Source organism: Doryrhamphus excisus, linkage group LG2 (assembly GCF_037039965.1).
Source record: "Doryrhamphus excisus strain RoL-2023G ecotype Guam linkage group LG2, RoL_Dexc_Guam_v1.1, whole genome shotgun sequence".
In the NCBI taxonomy this organism is placed as follows: domain Eukaryota; kingdom Metazoa; phylum Chordata; class Actinopteri; order Syngnathiformes; family Syngnathidae; genus Doryrhamphus; species Doryrhamphus excisus.
This window is the reverse complement of record NC_136358.1, coordinates 2,287,759-2,301,277: the sequence shown is the minus strand read 5'-3', so window position 1 is coordinate 2,301,277 and position 13,519 is coordinate 2,287,759. Positions and strand designations below refer to the sequence as shown.

At 43.6% G+C, this 13,519-nt stretch overlaps 4 protein-coding genes across 5 annotated transcripts; 1 reads left to right on the top strand and 3 right to left on the bottom strand.

The window, feature by feature from the left end:
* Positions 1–9: 9 nt before the first annotated feature.
* Positions 10–2,428, top strand: LOC131125872 (RNA-binding protein 4.1-like). Of its 2 annotated transcripts, none has more exons than XM_058067816.2 (4): positions 10–102; positions 530–941; positions 1,018–1,696; positions 1,914–2,428. In XM_058067816.2, exons 2-3 carry the CDS (start codon positions 533–535, stop codon positions 1,668–1,670), a joined length of 1,062 nt encoding a protein of 353 aa, XP_057923799.2. In that variant the 5' UTR covers positions 10–102; positions 530–532; the 3' UTR covers positions 1,671–1,696; positions 1,914–2,428. The 2 variants fall into 2 exon arrangements, with proteins under 2 accessions (XP_057923799.2, XP_057923800.2); XM_058067817.2 differs by having other exon boundaries at positions 16–102; positions 533–941.
* A 2,510-nt stretch (positions 2,429–4,938) lies between these two features.
* Positions 4,939–6,735, bottom strand: LOC131125875 (uncharacterized). Its single transcript, XM_058067820.2, has 5 exons — positions 6,594–6,735; positions 6,192–6,515; positions 5,555–6,010; positions 5,434–5,480; positions 4,939–5,359 (listed from the first exon to the last, which is right to left on the bottom strand). The coding sequence occupies exons 1-5, from the start codon at positions 6,634–6,636 to the stop codon at positions 5,246–5,248; spliced, it is 984 nt and encodes a 327-aa protein (XP_057923803.2). The 5' UTR covers positions 6,637–6,735; the 3' UTR covers positions 4,939–5,245.
* A 455-nt stretch (positions 6,736–7,190) lies between these two features.
* On the bottom strand, positions 7,191–8,492 carry LOC131125876 (G-protein coupled receptor 4). Its single transcript, XM_058067822.2, has 2 exons — positions 7,826–8,492; positions 7,191–7,595 (listed from the first exon to the last, which is right to left on the bottom strand). The coding sequence occupies exons 1-2, from the start codon at positions 8,401–8,403 to the stop codon at positions 7,193–7,195; spliced, it is 981 nt and encodes a 326-aa protein (XP_057923805.2). The 5' UTR covers positions 8,404–8,492; the 3' UTR covers positions 7,191–7,192.
* A 996-nt stretch (positions 8,493–9,488) lies between these two features.
* ugt5g1 (UDP glucuronosyltransferase 5 family, polypeptide G1) lies at positions 9,489–11,548 on the bottom strand. The gene has a single exon (XM_078795202.1). The coding sequence runs from the start codon at positions 11,546–11,548 to the stop codon at positions 9,965–9,967; it is 1,584 nt and encodes a 527-aa protein (XP_078651328.1). The 3' UTR covers positions 9,489–9,964.
* Between the last annotated feature and the right edge of the window lie 1,971 nt (positions 11,549–13,519).

Genomic DNA, 13,519 nt, shown 5'->3' with positions numbered 1-13,519 from the left:
CGTTTTGACCAATAGGGGGCAGTGAGAAGTTAAGACGAACCGGAAGCATTGACGAAAGAAAGCATTAGCAGGCTGCCGGTATACGGTTCCTCTTGATAGAAGGTGAGTGATGTTCCAATTTCAGATGTAAAAATATACTTTAACGTGTTTAGTTTAATTACATGGCGATTGTATCTTACAATGTGTATACTCCAAGTCATACAGTGCTTTGTTTAAAAAAAAAACATGGCGCCACAACCAAGCTTACCGAATCTAATTGCTCATATAATAGATTTGCCCACCCCCGACTTGCAACTGATAACGCACTGTTGTTTTGCACCGAAATGCATCACCATGTCAGTCGTGAACACTATGCACGACGCATTCACCCTTTCGTAAGTGAATTATTTGACTGTATTGAATGAGTGTCCGCCATTTTGCGGGGACAAAGGAGCCATTTACTCCCACTCTCAATACATTCACACAATTATCATATAATGTTGCTGTGATACTCACACACAGACGACACGTATGCTTTTCTTTGAAACAGAAGATGGTGAAGATATTTGTGGGCAACCTGCCCCAGGAAGCAACCGAGGATGAAATCAAGGCCCTCTTCACTGAGTATGGCACAGTGACTGAATGTTCCATCATCAAAAACTTCGCCTTCGTCCACATGGATGACCGCAGGGCCGCGGTGAAAGCTATCAAGAATCTGCACTTCCATAAGCTCCACGGTTCAGCCATCAACGTGGAGGCCAGTCACGGGAAGAACTACGGGGCAGTTAAGCTCCATGTTGCCAACGTGGAGCGGGGAACGGACGACGACCTGCGTGCGCTGTTTGAAGAGTATGGGAGGGTCACCGAGTGTGCAGTCATCAAGAATTTTGCTTTCGTGCACATGGCCAACTCCGATGAAGCCATGGATGCCATTCAGGGGATTGACAACACCGAGTTTCATGGTAAGTGTGGGTGACAACAGGGTGTCTCTCAGTAGTCATGCCCTTTTGAACCCTCCTTTTTCCCTCTCGCATCCAGGCAAACGTATCCATGTGCAGATTTCCAAAACCAGGCCCAGAGGTGAGCAGGAGGACTATCCTCCCCCGCCCCCAGACGGTGGTGGCTTTTGGCCTCCCCCACACTACCCAGGAGACGGGCCTGAGCCCCCCCCACCAGGCTACATGAGAGGTCGCCCCCACATGCCCCCGGGTTACCCTGCCCCACCGCTGCCGCCACCTCCTCCCAGGCGAGCCGCCTACCCCGAGCGCCCCTATGAGGACGAGCGGGGCAGTTACGGCGTGGTAGATTACTACGAAAAGTACAGAGCCCGTCCGTATGGCTACGAGGCCCAACGACCGGGTGGCCCGCCTCCGCCGCCGCCGCCACCACCACCACCTCCTCCCAGCGTTGCGCGAGACCGTCTCATGAACCCGCCGCTTGACCCGTATGAGCGTCGACCCCCGCCGCCTCCTCCCCCTCCTCCGTCGGCGTATTATGCCCGAGACCGCAGCCCCCACCGAAGACCGCCAAACGGGGCCATTCCTCCCGCCGGTAACGGCTACTCCTACGAGCGCTCTCGTATCCCTCCTGTTTCCCGGGTCCCACCGTACGGAATTCTTCGGCCCAGGGACCCCTACGCAGAGCGGCTGCCCCCCCCGCCACCGCCGCCGCCTGCTCGCTACCCTTATTAGGCGATGTGGCGCCGTTTGAAGTTGAGGTGAGAATAGTAGAAAGTATCAGTGCCCTCTGATCTCGTACAATCTGGATCTCACGTGAAAGCCGTGCGCTCCAGTCTTTAACTGAGTGGCTCTTGTCCGCGGCGAAGCGACACCCGCATGACGCGCTTCCAGAGCACAGCAGCTCTAACGGAGGGATACTTGATTTTATGCGAACAGCTGCAGACGCTTTATTCCTGTCATTTGCTCTTTTTTCAGGATCGTCGCTCGTCTATGTTGCCGCTCGCCATCATCGGATGTTTGTGACGCTATCCACTTCCTGTCTGCGACGCAGCGCGTTATTGTTCCCCTGCAAAGCTCTCAGGAGGAACTGAAATGGCGACGTCCACGTCTTTTCTTGTTTTTTTATTATAATTTTGGTCCAGTTTTTACAGACCCTTACCTTTCTCCCTTTTTGATTGTGATTGTGATGTAGGACTTTTAAAGCGTTAACTCTTTTCATTACGGTATTTTTTGTGACGTTAGATAGCAGCCGGTCTTAGCCGAACTGTCACTGTATATATCTAAACGTGTTGATGTTTAGTAGTGCTGCACGATTCTTCCAGCTTGTCGAACGCTCTCATCCAATAAGCTGTGAAGATTTAACTAACTTAAACGTTTCACCGTCTGAGGACACAAGAGCGCTCGCTTGTCTGTTTACCTTGTCTTCAAATGATATATTTGTGTCGTCTTGTGTAGTCTAAATAAACCCAACGGGGAAGAAACACCAACAAGTGTGGCCCCTTTTAAAAATACAAAAAACATGACTTTTCTTTCTCCGAGCCGCGTTGTCTTAAAAGTGACGTACAAAACGTATTGAGAATTAAAATCCCCCCCCCCCTTCAGGCTTTGTCGAAATTGTCTGAGGCTCGCCGCACTTGATTTAACATGTACGTAACTGACATTCATGCAGAGGCTTAGGCCTGCAGTCGGGGCAGGGGTGGCATCCAGAGGCGGAAGACCCTCAGAAACAGGTAAGTCAAAGCTGTCAAATCTCAATTGTGTTTTGATCAAGTCACTTCAATGATTGGAGGAACATGACAATTCACATGGAATGGCTCCCTTTTAAAAGTGCGTGTGTATGTATGTATATATGTGTGTGTGTGTGTGTGTGTGTGTGATATACTAACTGGATTTGGTGCTGATTGTGTCTGAGAAATGTTGCATTAACAACCTTGTATTCTTAACCTGCATTAATAAAGAATTTGCAAAAAGACTTTTAAAAAAAGACTATTATAACATGTAGACTTTGCAGTTACTTCCTGTTTTTCCACAGGTTCCACCATTTTTTCAACCTCAAGCTAATGAAATTAATGTACTGTACAAGTGATGGTTTATAATCAAGTTTTAAAGAATTATCTTGACTTAATGTCCCAGTCTTGTAAATACCAGTAGAGGGAGCTGTCTCTCTGAAATATAGCAAAAGTCAAGCTTTTACATTAAGCACCACAGTCTTGTGTTTTTACATCATGCGCTTGCTATCAGTTATGAGGTTATGTACAGGGAGTTTGTTTAAGGCATACCAAGTGGTGTGGAGTGAATTAAGGAGCAATTTAATTTGGTAATGGTAATGGTTTTATTTCATTTGAACATGCATCTGATTGCATCCCATAATCAGTTCACAGTTCCACATGTCCAAAAGGAGTAGGAAGAAGCAAAGCTTATTAAATCCTACCCCTTGACATGATTGTGATTTGATTCTGGTTAATCTGTATTTGTGCAGATTTTATATGTATACTGATTTAGGGGTGCTCTGATTGATAGACCACCGATTGGTGTGAAAAAGGACCAATCAATATTGGCCTATACTTGACATTCCGAAGAACCATGTATGCCATGTGTGGGACTTCCTGTCTTTGTGAGTGATATAAGTTTTGCACCCTGATTTCAACCAATAGCACATCGGCCAGGACCAGCTGGTCTCTGGCATAGACCGTTGGTCACTAGTATAGACGTACAGTAGGCCGCATTGAGCGCTGAGCCGTACATCAACATCACTGCCATACAATGCGAGTATGGTTGTTTTTGGTGCCTGCTTCTAAGTACATTAGTTTGTGAGTGTGTAAACAAGGAATTTGCTTCCATTTCTTTGTAGAAAGCTTAAAAGTAAGCACATTTACTTGTATTCATTGCGTTGTGTATTGTTGGTAGACCATACGGCCAAACAGATGAAAGCAGCCCAATAAATTACTGTTGCAGCAAATACACAAATATCAGTGACTCTTTGAAAAGGTGATAAAAAAGAAATTAGACTCTGGCTGTGAAGATTATCTGAGAGCAACGAAACAGAGAAAAGCGCTAAACATTGGTTTTGTGACACTGATGTCAAACATACTTCCTGTTTGTAACCACAAAGAGCGCTCAGGAGGAATCTATCACATCGATAGTGCGTCTTGGTAGTGCACCAGCACGATCAATGTCACACAAACTTACTTGGAAGCTGGGTCTTCTTCACCCTGGGCAACAATCGGCAATTATCAAATAGGGAAGGAATATGTGGATAGAATTCTAATCTCTTGAATGCACCAGACAAATACTGAGTTGTGCCCAAAGTCTGAATTTTGGGCCTTTTGTGGCATGCAGATAGTTTTTTTTGCCCTGTGGCATGTTTTTTAAAGTAAAAAAAAAAAAAAAAACATTACTAAGGAGCATTAAGGGCACATTGAAAATATGAGAAGGCCAAAGCTCCACTCAAGATGTGTTCCAGCACTCCATCACCTGCAGATGCAATTGTAAAGTGTCATTTGCAGGTAAAACACATCGTCACGAATCCTCTCTCTCACGTTCAAAGGTCAGCGTGGTGCCGTTTCCAAATAGGATAAGTCCAGCAGATAGATAGATATAGATATAGTAGATAGTCCTTTTAATGTGGCCTGCTTTTGTTTTTCTGTACACAGCAAAGTACAAATTGAGACAATTGTGCAGCCACATAAGAGACATTTCCGCTGCACAAGCATAGCAAGCATATGGAAATGAACACACTTCCTGCCTGCTGCGTACACAGCAAATAGTACTGCGTGGCTTGTTTTGACAACTCTGAAGAATGTAGTTTGATGAACACGACCAATTTATCCACCTGGAAGGGTCCTACCTAAGCTGATCAAGAGTTGGCTCACTGTGCATCACCAACAACCCTTCTGTGGTAAAAAAAAAAGCATTTATTGGTCACTTGTGATGAAATGAAACTTCACACTGACGATTTCTTTCACCCACCCAACCACACACACGCACAGACATACACCACATGTTCAGGGTAATGTAAAGAAATCTGCAGTTTTTTATTGTAAAAGTAAATATTATTAGACTCCTTGTTGTAATTTCCAATGTTTTTTCTGTCATTTTTCATGGCAGGACTGAGAAGGATGTAGAAATGAATAGAAAAAAAAATAGCACACTGGCTCACGCCACGATATGTTCATGCACATAAAAAAACACGTCAATTAGTGAATGCAATCGCTTCTCCTTTGAGCTCCTCAGTGGAGCAAACCCGCCCCGGTCGACAAGTGAGTAATGTTAACTGTCCTTTAATGATAATAATGACTTAGCAGATATCAGTCCACATGTGTGAGTCTCAGTCCAGCGTAGACGGTGTCCTCGGGGCTCCTCTGTCTCCTGTTGTTCGACTGTCTCTTTTTGAAGTCCAGAGCCACGTATGGCAAAGCACTCTGTCGGAAAAAACACACAACCAGATTCAGAATCAGTTTTTGGAGAGTGCATATGCGATATATGATGAGCCCACCTCATCGTCCACGTTGTCTTCCAGGATACTTGGTTGCATCGTTATTTCTGTCAGGATGATTGAGAAACATTACATTCTCCATTTTTTAAAATGAGTAGTGTTAAATAGATATTGATCATACCGCCACGTGGAAGCTGCTGTCTTCGAGACTTTTTGAAAATAAAAACTGTTAACAGGATATTGACTATGACGGACACAAGCAGAGCTCCAAGCAGGCAGTGCGTCAACACGGTGTGTGTCTCTCCACCTCCAACATCCAGCCTGGTCCCCTCGCCAAACACAATCTCCCCACAGGAGGCCACAGCGCAGTAATACATCCCGGCATCCGCGAGGCTGACGTCCTGCTTGGGCAGCACGTGAACGCAACGGCGCTCAGACGTCTTTGCACACTCGCTACCGTTCTCCAAGTGAACGTACACCATTCCCAAGCGGGAGTCTCCCATTGTATCTCGGAACCAGTAGACCCTTTGATGTCCATTGTTGGTTCCAGGATACATGGAACATTGTAAGTCAACCGAACCCCCTGGAGTCGCTGTGATGGATGTCGGATGCTGGAGGATGGATAGGCGGCTTGATTCTACAACAGAAACCACATTTTGTCGACTGTAACGGCAATTTTTCTTATTGCTCTTTTTGGATTTTGGAGACAAAAAAACATTCTCTATATTGATAAACAGAATATGAAATGATCAGTCCCAAAATGTTGACCATCTCAGAACATGTTTGGAATGAAAGAAGAGACAAAAGTGGCCACGAACCTCGTACGACCAAAAATATTCCATTCTCAAAGCTCGTGTTGCTGAGCTTTGTCTGCCCACAGTAGTACATAGCCGTGTCCGAGAGCTCCACATCGGAAATCTTCAGATGGAAGAAGTTTTTTCCGTGGTGAACCGTTAGTCGCTTGCTCACCACCTCTGTTTTCTGAGGGCTGTGGGATTCGCGCAAGTAGACGTAGAACGAGGTGACCATTTCGGGTTTGTCGCCTACAACCTGCTTGTACCAGCACAGATATTTGGCCCCGGGTTCAAAGAAGCAGGGTACGCTCACATCGTCACCCGGGCTGGCAAAGAGGACAGTCGCATCTGAAACATAAACATGAGTGATTTTTCTAAAAAAGTGAATTATTTTCTACAATTAAAAATGAATATTAAATAACTTACCTGCTCTAAAAAGAGCGACCACAAGCAGGCAGAGCTTGAACATCCTTCACTCTTGCCTTTAAGACTCTTTAACCTTAATGGTGTTGTCACGGAAAGGGGTCAACGACAAAAACACGCACCTCCTCCAGTGCAAAAAAAAAAAAAAGCGTCTTTGAATCCAAAATGTGTAGATTTGTGTCGGGCAGTGTTTTGTGCATCAAAACCTCACTTAAAAAAATGAATTGTTTTCCGTTATTATTTTTCTTGTAAACTAAACTATGCAAGTAGAGACCCTGCTGTGTAACACTAAGGGTGTTTATTATTTACAAAATGCTTTTTAATGACGCTGAATTTGCTTTTACTTCATAAAGAGACACAACACACACACTGCAAAGTTAAAAACATGAACTCTTTTGCTGTTCTGCGCCCTATCCGCTGACATCTTTGGTTATTAAAGTGATCTTTGCAAGCAGCTTATGACGTGTGAGGCATGCCAGCTCGGGAAAAATAAAGAAAAACCTATAATATTTTTTAAAAACCTGCTTGGCTTTTGCAGAAAATCCTGAAAAATAAGTTTTTCTGGGACGAGACAAAGCCCCAAATGGATCATTTTGTCTGATCTACGTTACACAAAGACTTTCCTGATGTCCCTTGGCATCCTGATGAGCCGTAGTGGTATTTTTGCAAACGTTTTGACCCCGCCCTGAGCAGGGAAGTGACCTCCACAGCTCCAGCCGGGCGTCGGCGCACAGAAAGATGTAGAAGAGAGGATCGAGCAGCGTGTTGAGGCTGGTCAGCCCGTAGCACAGGCGGTAGAACAGGAAGATAGCACGCTCCAGCGCGCACGGCTCATTGGTCCACAGCAGGGATGCAAATCTGTAGCCTCCCACCAGGTGGTAGGGTCCGAACACGACGATGAAGTTGATTGTGATGACCACCAGGATGCCTACGATTTTGTGGCGTTCATGGGCCGACAAGGTGGGAGAGCGGCGCAGGGTCACTCCAATGTGGGCTGATGTGTAGCTGAAAGTGGGGGGGTGAGACTTTTGAAGGACATGACTTTTACCAAAGGTAAGCAGAATATGTTTTTTTTGACAGTTTTGTTGTAAGAAATATACAAAAAATAACACTCCCACAAAATTGGTGGAGGGCTGAGTAAAGGAGGACCCCGGTTAGTCCTGGTGGGCGTATGGATAAAGGTGCAAATGTAGGCCACATGTCAAGCGATTGGGTTGTTCTACGGCTTAACTCACCCAAGTATGACGCACGGCAACAGGAAGCCCAGAGCCACAGTGGTGATCTTGAAGTGGGCGTACCTCAGACTGACTGGGTACTGCTCCAGACACAGTAGTCGTTCCGTGTTGAAAACCGACGGCAAGAGTCCAAACAAACAGAAGAGAAATGTAAGTGTCCAGACCGCCACGCCTGACACCGCCGCCACCTTGACCGTTCTCACTCTGCGGCTGCTCAACGGGAACACGATGGCCAAGCAGCGGTCCAGCGCTATCAGGCACAGGAACATGACGCTGACGTAGACATTGACGTAGAACACGTAGCCTACTAGCTCGCACGTGAGCCGCCCGTAGGGCCAGCGGTGGTTGCCCTGGAGGTACAGGATCCACAAGGGAAGGGTGAGCAGCTGCAGGAGGTCGGACAGCAACAGGTTGAGGATGTAGACCTGCTGGCAGCTACCGTTCCCGCGGCCCAGGTGGTACAGTCCCCATAGCGACAGCAGGTTGCTGGGCAGGCCCAACGAGAACACCAAACCGTATATGCAAGTCAGGCCAAATACATCTGTGTCCAAAGGGAGGCCGCAGCTGTCGTTGGACATGTCTATCTCCTTCAGAAGCAAGTGTTTCTTACATCATATTCCTCCAGCTTGCATGCTAAAAACAATCTACTCCCGTTTGGTCCTGCTCACCCTTGGAGGCTTCTGCTGCTGCGACCCACGCTCTGCAAATGCTGGTAACACGGTGTCCGGACCCACTTTTGTCCATTCTTTGATCACTTCCTACCACAGGAAGTCAACGTCTTTGGCTTTAAGGACAACATCCTGAGGCAGGAGAACGCCTATCGTGCCCAGAACAAAAACACACTTGGAGTAGAGATGGCAATCACACTGGCATGGCTGTCACTCACTCACGGCCTTTAGTTGAATGCATTCAACACATGAACATCATTATGGATTTTTATATTCATTAAGATTTTATTATGTGCACGTTTGTTGATGCACTGCCTTCATCAAATCTCACTGCGCACACAAGAAACACATTTACTTGATTTCTTGATTATTATTTTATCTGACAGAACCATTTGAACCTTCCTCTTGTGTTAGCTTTCTGCTATCATCTCTTATGTTAACGGGTCGGTTTTGACCCATGTATTAAATCAGCTATAAAATACACTAAAAACAATAAGTTACCATCAAATTTGCTTCTCGTCTCTTGGTTACATTCTTAGGCTTCCTCAGCCATGAAAATATTGGTTTTAATACTTTTTTTGTCACTATACCCCTCGATTTCAATTTCCAAAAAGGGTCAAATGAACCTCAAAAGAATATTATTAATAAATTGAAGGTTCTTTTGTTACCCGGCTAATCCTGGCTATAGAACATATCTCTTAAATCAATTTGTTTTATGTATTTTCTAATTTTAGTATTAATCACTAAAGAAACATCTATGGTGTTCGGGTCGATTTTGATCCATATATATATTAATGTCAAGAAAAGGTAGAAAAAGTTATTGTTTTCAGCAACAAAATGAGAATCCCCTGAAGCTTACATGATGATGATTGTACACTTTTTCAATTTCAGTTTTGGCTCAAAATATTGCTTTATAGTCATATTATTATAACCGGGTCGAAACCGACCCTAACAATACAGTGGTCATAATTTCAACCAGACCATTTTATAATGTAGTAAAAAATATTTTTTTGGTTTTATTTTGTTGAAATAGAGTTTTCTGACAAAGTCAAAAAGTCTTGATGCAATAAACATTTGTTATGTGATTCTTTTTATGCATTAAAATGTAAAACGGGTCGGTGCTGACCCTAACCCAAGAGGAGGGTTAATGAAATAATTATAAGAATGTATAAAAATGTCAAATAAGGCGAATGTTTTTTGGAGACATTTAAGGGAAACACAATTGAAATTATTTCAGGGAAAGCATGGCTGAAGGCTTGAAGGAAGTATTTCTACCATGAGGTTTAAAAGGGACAGCTTGTTCGTGTCCAATCACTCATTCATATCCAATATGACCAAGATTTACTAATAAATACCCGATCCCAACACACAGTTGGACTTTTTTTTCGTCAATACCGGATTAGTGATCATTATCAGTGCTTCAGCAATAATACCAAAAACGGATGCTCAAGTTTAAAAGTCACCAAATGTATTATTCCCATTTCAACTTTCTCCTGAACATCCGGCAGCAACAAGTCTTACAGATGAAGATGGAAGCCCCCACAGAGGCTCCAACGACAGCAACCATGAAAAGAAGCACGTCCAGGCAGAAGTAGGAGTACCAGGAAAGGCCGTAAGCTGCCGGCCGCAGATGAGCCGCTCCTTTGTTCCTGATCACATACTCGATCCAAAAGATGGCCGCATCCAAAGGAGACACGGGGCGGTCATGGTGGAGCTGAGAGAGTCGAAGCATGTTGTCACGGTATGATGGAGTCTCCAGAAGGTCTTTAAGAGTCTCGAGGAAGTTTTCCTGAGTTAGTGATCCAGCCTCCACCACCAGGGCCGCCCCACGCTTTTTCAGCCGGAGGAGGTTGTCAAACTGGTCAAAGAGCAGCGGCAGACCCAGAACCGGAACCCCGTGGTAGATCGCTTCATAGATGCCGTTGGTGCCCCCGTGGGCCACAAACACGCGAGTTTTGGGGTGTCCCAGGAGGTCGTTCTGAGGCAGCCAGTCCACCAGCAGGGTGTTGTTCCCCAAGGATGAAGGCGTCCTTTTCCCCACAAACCTCCAAATCACCTTCTGAGGCAACTGAGCAAATGCAGCCGCAATGGCATTGGTGACCTCACGAGGCAGGGCCGAGACCAACGTTCCCAAAGACATGACCACCACCCCGTGTTCCCCGGAGCTCTGCATGAAGGCCTCCAGATCATCAGGAAGGGGTTGGGCCTTTTTACACTGGAAGCCCCCGACATAGACCATGTTGGGCATTGTTGGCCGAGGGAACTCAAAGACGAAATCTGACCTCACCAACCAGATATCTGCTGCATGTTCCAAGGAGAGCAGATCTGTTCCAGGAGGGAAGTGCCTCTGGAAAACATCTGAGTACTCTGGGTTTATGTAAAAGTACAATTCAATGACACTATATATGTAATGCAACATGTTCTTGAACCTTCCCTGGAAATCCATCTGGTCATGGAGTTCACTTCCAGACACAGGGACAAAGGACAAAGGAGAGGGGGATGTGGCGAAGTGACTCTCTCCATTATTAATCCATCGCACGTTGAAGATCATCGGCAACTTGAGGTACTTCCCCAGCAGCACCCCCACAGTCAGGCCCGGGTCGGTTAGCATGAGATCAAACTTGGCATCCTGAAGCTTCCTCATGAAAACCGGATCATCCAACATCTTACTGACCGACGCGGCGAGAATACGGTGACCGGTGGACAGCATGTTTGTGATGAGGCCCTGCTGGTAAAATGTCCTCAGGAAGTCGGCCGACTTGCGGCACTCCATCACGTCCTTTAGCATCTCATCGTAAAAGTCCTTAACGGTGCCGTCCTCCAGCATGGGCTTGGTGATGGACGTGTAAAAGGAGCCGTTGGTGGGGATGTACCAGCTCTTGGGGGAGTGCAGAACGGTGAGGACGTGGCCTCGGGAGTGCAGCTCCTTGAGGATCACCTCCATGTTGATCCAGTGGCTCCCATCCACCGGAACCACCAGGATCCTGCTGCAGCCAGCCGGCCTGAGGGACAGGAAGCTGAGAAGTGCAAGGAGCACCGGAAAGACGTGGGACATTTCCTGGCAGCATAAGGAAGACATGTACAACACGTAATTGAACGACTCTAATCACTGAATCATGAGTTTTAATCCATGGATTTATTTTTACCAACTAGTTTTTAATCATAATTTGCAGCACTCATAACAAACTGTAGGTCAATTTATAGTTATGATTTATAACAATATCACTTTTGAATGTTGAAAAATATTTTTTCCATGTTTAGTTTATGGTCTCAACATTCCTAAAACATTCCTCAAGGTACAGATAAAGATTGACTGAAAGAATCAATATACGGAACAACACAAGACCACTCACCTTTGTTGGGTTGTATTAAAAACCACAAGTTCGCCTCCTGGGGTCTCGGACTTGCAGGATTAACACACAGGACCTAATCTGAAAGGTCAAAGTCTACGTTTGACGTTTATCAGCCAACATTTTCCCCTGGGTGGGGTTTGTGTGAGGCTATCGTGCCACTGAAGCAACATGTTACACTACCTGAAATCTTGAGGTCTCCACTCAAAACAGACTCTGCACCCGACGTCTGGACAAATGGACAGAAACGTTGGTGCATTGGTCTGTTCTGTTAACATAGAATGAACAGAATGAACAGTAGGGGGAGCCCTTTTACATTGGGTTGTGTCATCATCTTTACCCGAAGGATTGGAATTTCTGGAATATTTGCAGGGTTTTCTGCAAACCTTGGATACTTATTGCTTATGTAGTTTATGTATTGTATAAAGCATTGCATTCAAGACATAACTCACCATACTCACTATAACATCAATAATAATAATAATAATAATAATAATAATAATAATAATAATAATAATAATAATAATAATAATAATAATAATAATAATAATAATAATAATTAGTGTTATTATTATTAAATAATAATAATTATTATAATATAATACATAATAATTATTATTAATAATAATTAGTATTATTATCATTATACTTATATATTATATAATAATATAATAATAATAATTATTATTAATTATTATTAATAATATTTTTTATTGTTCTTGAACCTTCCCTGGAAATCCATCTGGTCATGGAGTTCACTTCCAGACACAGGGGCAAAGGACAAAGGAGAGGGGGATGTGGCGAATAATTTTTATTATTTATTATAAAAGTAATACCATAAAATTTAATTATTATTAATATTTTAATATTAATATATTATTAATTATTATTAATTATTACTATATATTATAATATAATAATAATAATAATTATTATTATATAATATATGATAATAATAATAATGGTGATAATAATAATATGCATATTAAAAAATCATTACTAATAATAGTTATTATTAAAAACTATTTTAATTTTAACTTAAACTATTAAAAAATTATTAATAATAATAATTATTAAAGTGATTATTATTTATTTATTTAATTAATAATAATAAGTATTATTATGATTATTAAAAAGTACATTTATTTAATTTTTAAAAAGTACATTTCCTTGCATCTCTTCAAGGTCGATCTGAAAGCCAAGTGGACGCTTGCTGCTCCACAGGCACTTCCTTCCTGCTATTGTCCACGGCCTCATGATAGCGGGTCATTTACAATCCCTATGTCCTATATACTCCAACACCCGTTGATGCCTAATTGTTTCGGAGGCATGAGTCACTTTTTATGATACCATAGTTTTGCTGGAATTTCACGCAATGTTCTGTGTTCATGCAACACCTCTTTGCCCCCACACCACCCCCCAGAGACAGCTTTGGAAAGTTCCATACGTGCACAATGGAACTAATATGCACACTAAGTCTTAAGCCACAAAAGCTGTATCATGGGGGGTATTTAGATAAACGCTAAATGTTAAATGTTATTATTATCATGACGTAAAGTGTTAGTATCAATGTTATGTCTCCTCCCTAGTAGTGATCATTTCTTAGTTTATTTGGTATGTGCTCAGCATGACCTCAGTACAGGAGTATGACTTTTTGATGCATATCAAGTAGTTTC

What these genes read in the sequence shown, in the direction of transcription:
- ugt5g1 (XM_078795202.1), bottom strand. Translation starts at nt 11,548, where the DNA reads ATGTCCCACGTCTTTCCGGTGCTCCTTGCACTTCTCAGCTTCCTGTCC.
- LOC131125875 (XM_058067820.2), bottom strand. Translation starts at nt 6,636, where the DNA reads ATGTTCAAGCTCTGCCTGCTTGTGGTCGCTCTTTTTAGAGCAG. An exon ending in ACAGCAGCTTCCACGTGGCG is followed by an intron (nt 5,481 to 5,554) that starts GTATGATCAATA and finishes TCATCCTGACAG; the next exon opens with AAATAACGATGCAACCAAGT. An exon ending in AAGACAACGTGGACGATGAG is followed by an intron (nt 5,360 to 5,433) that starts GTGGGCTCATCA and finishes TTTTTCCGACAG; the next exon opens with AGTGCTTTGCCATACGTGGC.
- LOC131125876 (XM_058067822.2), bottom strand. Translation starts at nt 8,403, where the DNA reads ATGTCCAACGACAGCTGCGGCCTCCCTTTGGACACAGATGTATTTGGC. An exon ending in TTGCCGTGCGTCATACTTGG is followed by an intron (nt 7,596 to 7,825) that starts GTGAGTTAAGCC and finishes CCCCACTTTCAG; the next exon opens with CTACACATCAGCCCACATTG.
- LOC131125872 (XM_058067816.2), top strand. Translation starts at nt 533, where the DNA reads ATGGTGAAGATATTTGTGGGCAACCTGCCCCAGGAAGCAACCGAGGAT. An exon ending in TGACAACACCGAGTTTCATG is followed by an intron (nt 942 to 1,017) that starts GTAAGTGTGGGT and finishes TCTCGCATCCAG; the next exon opens with GCAAACGTATCCATGTGCAG.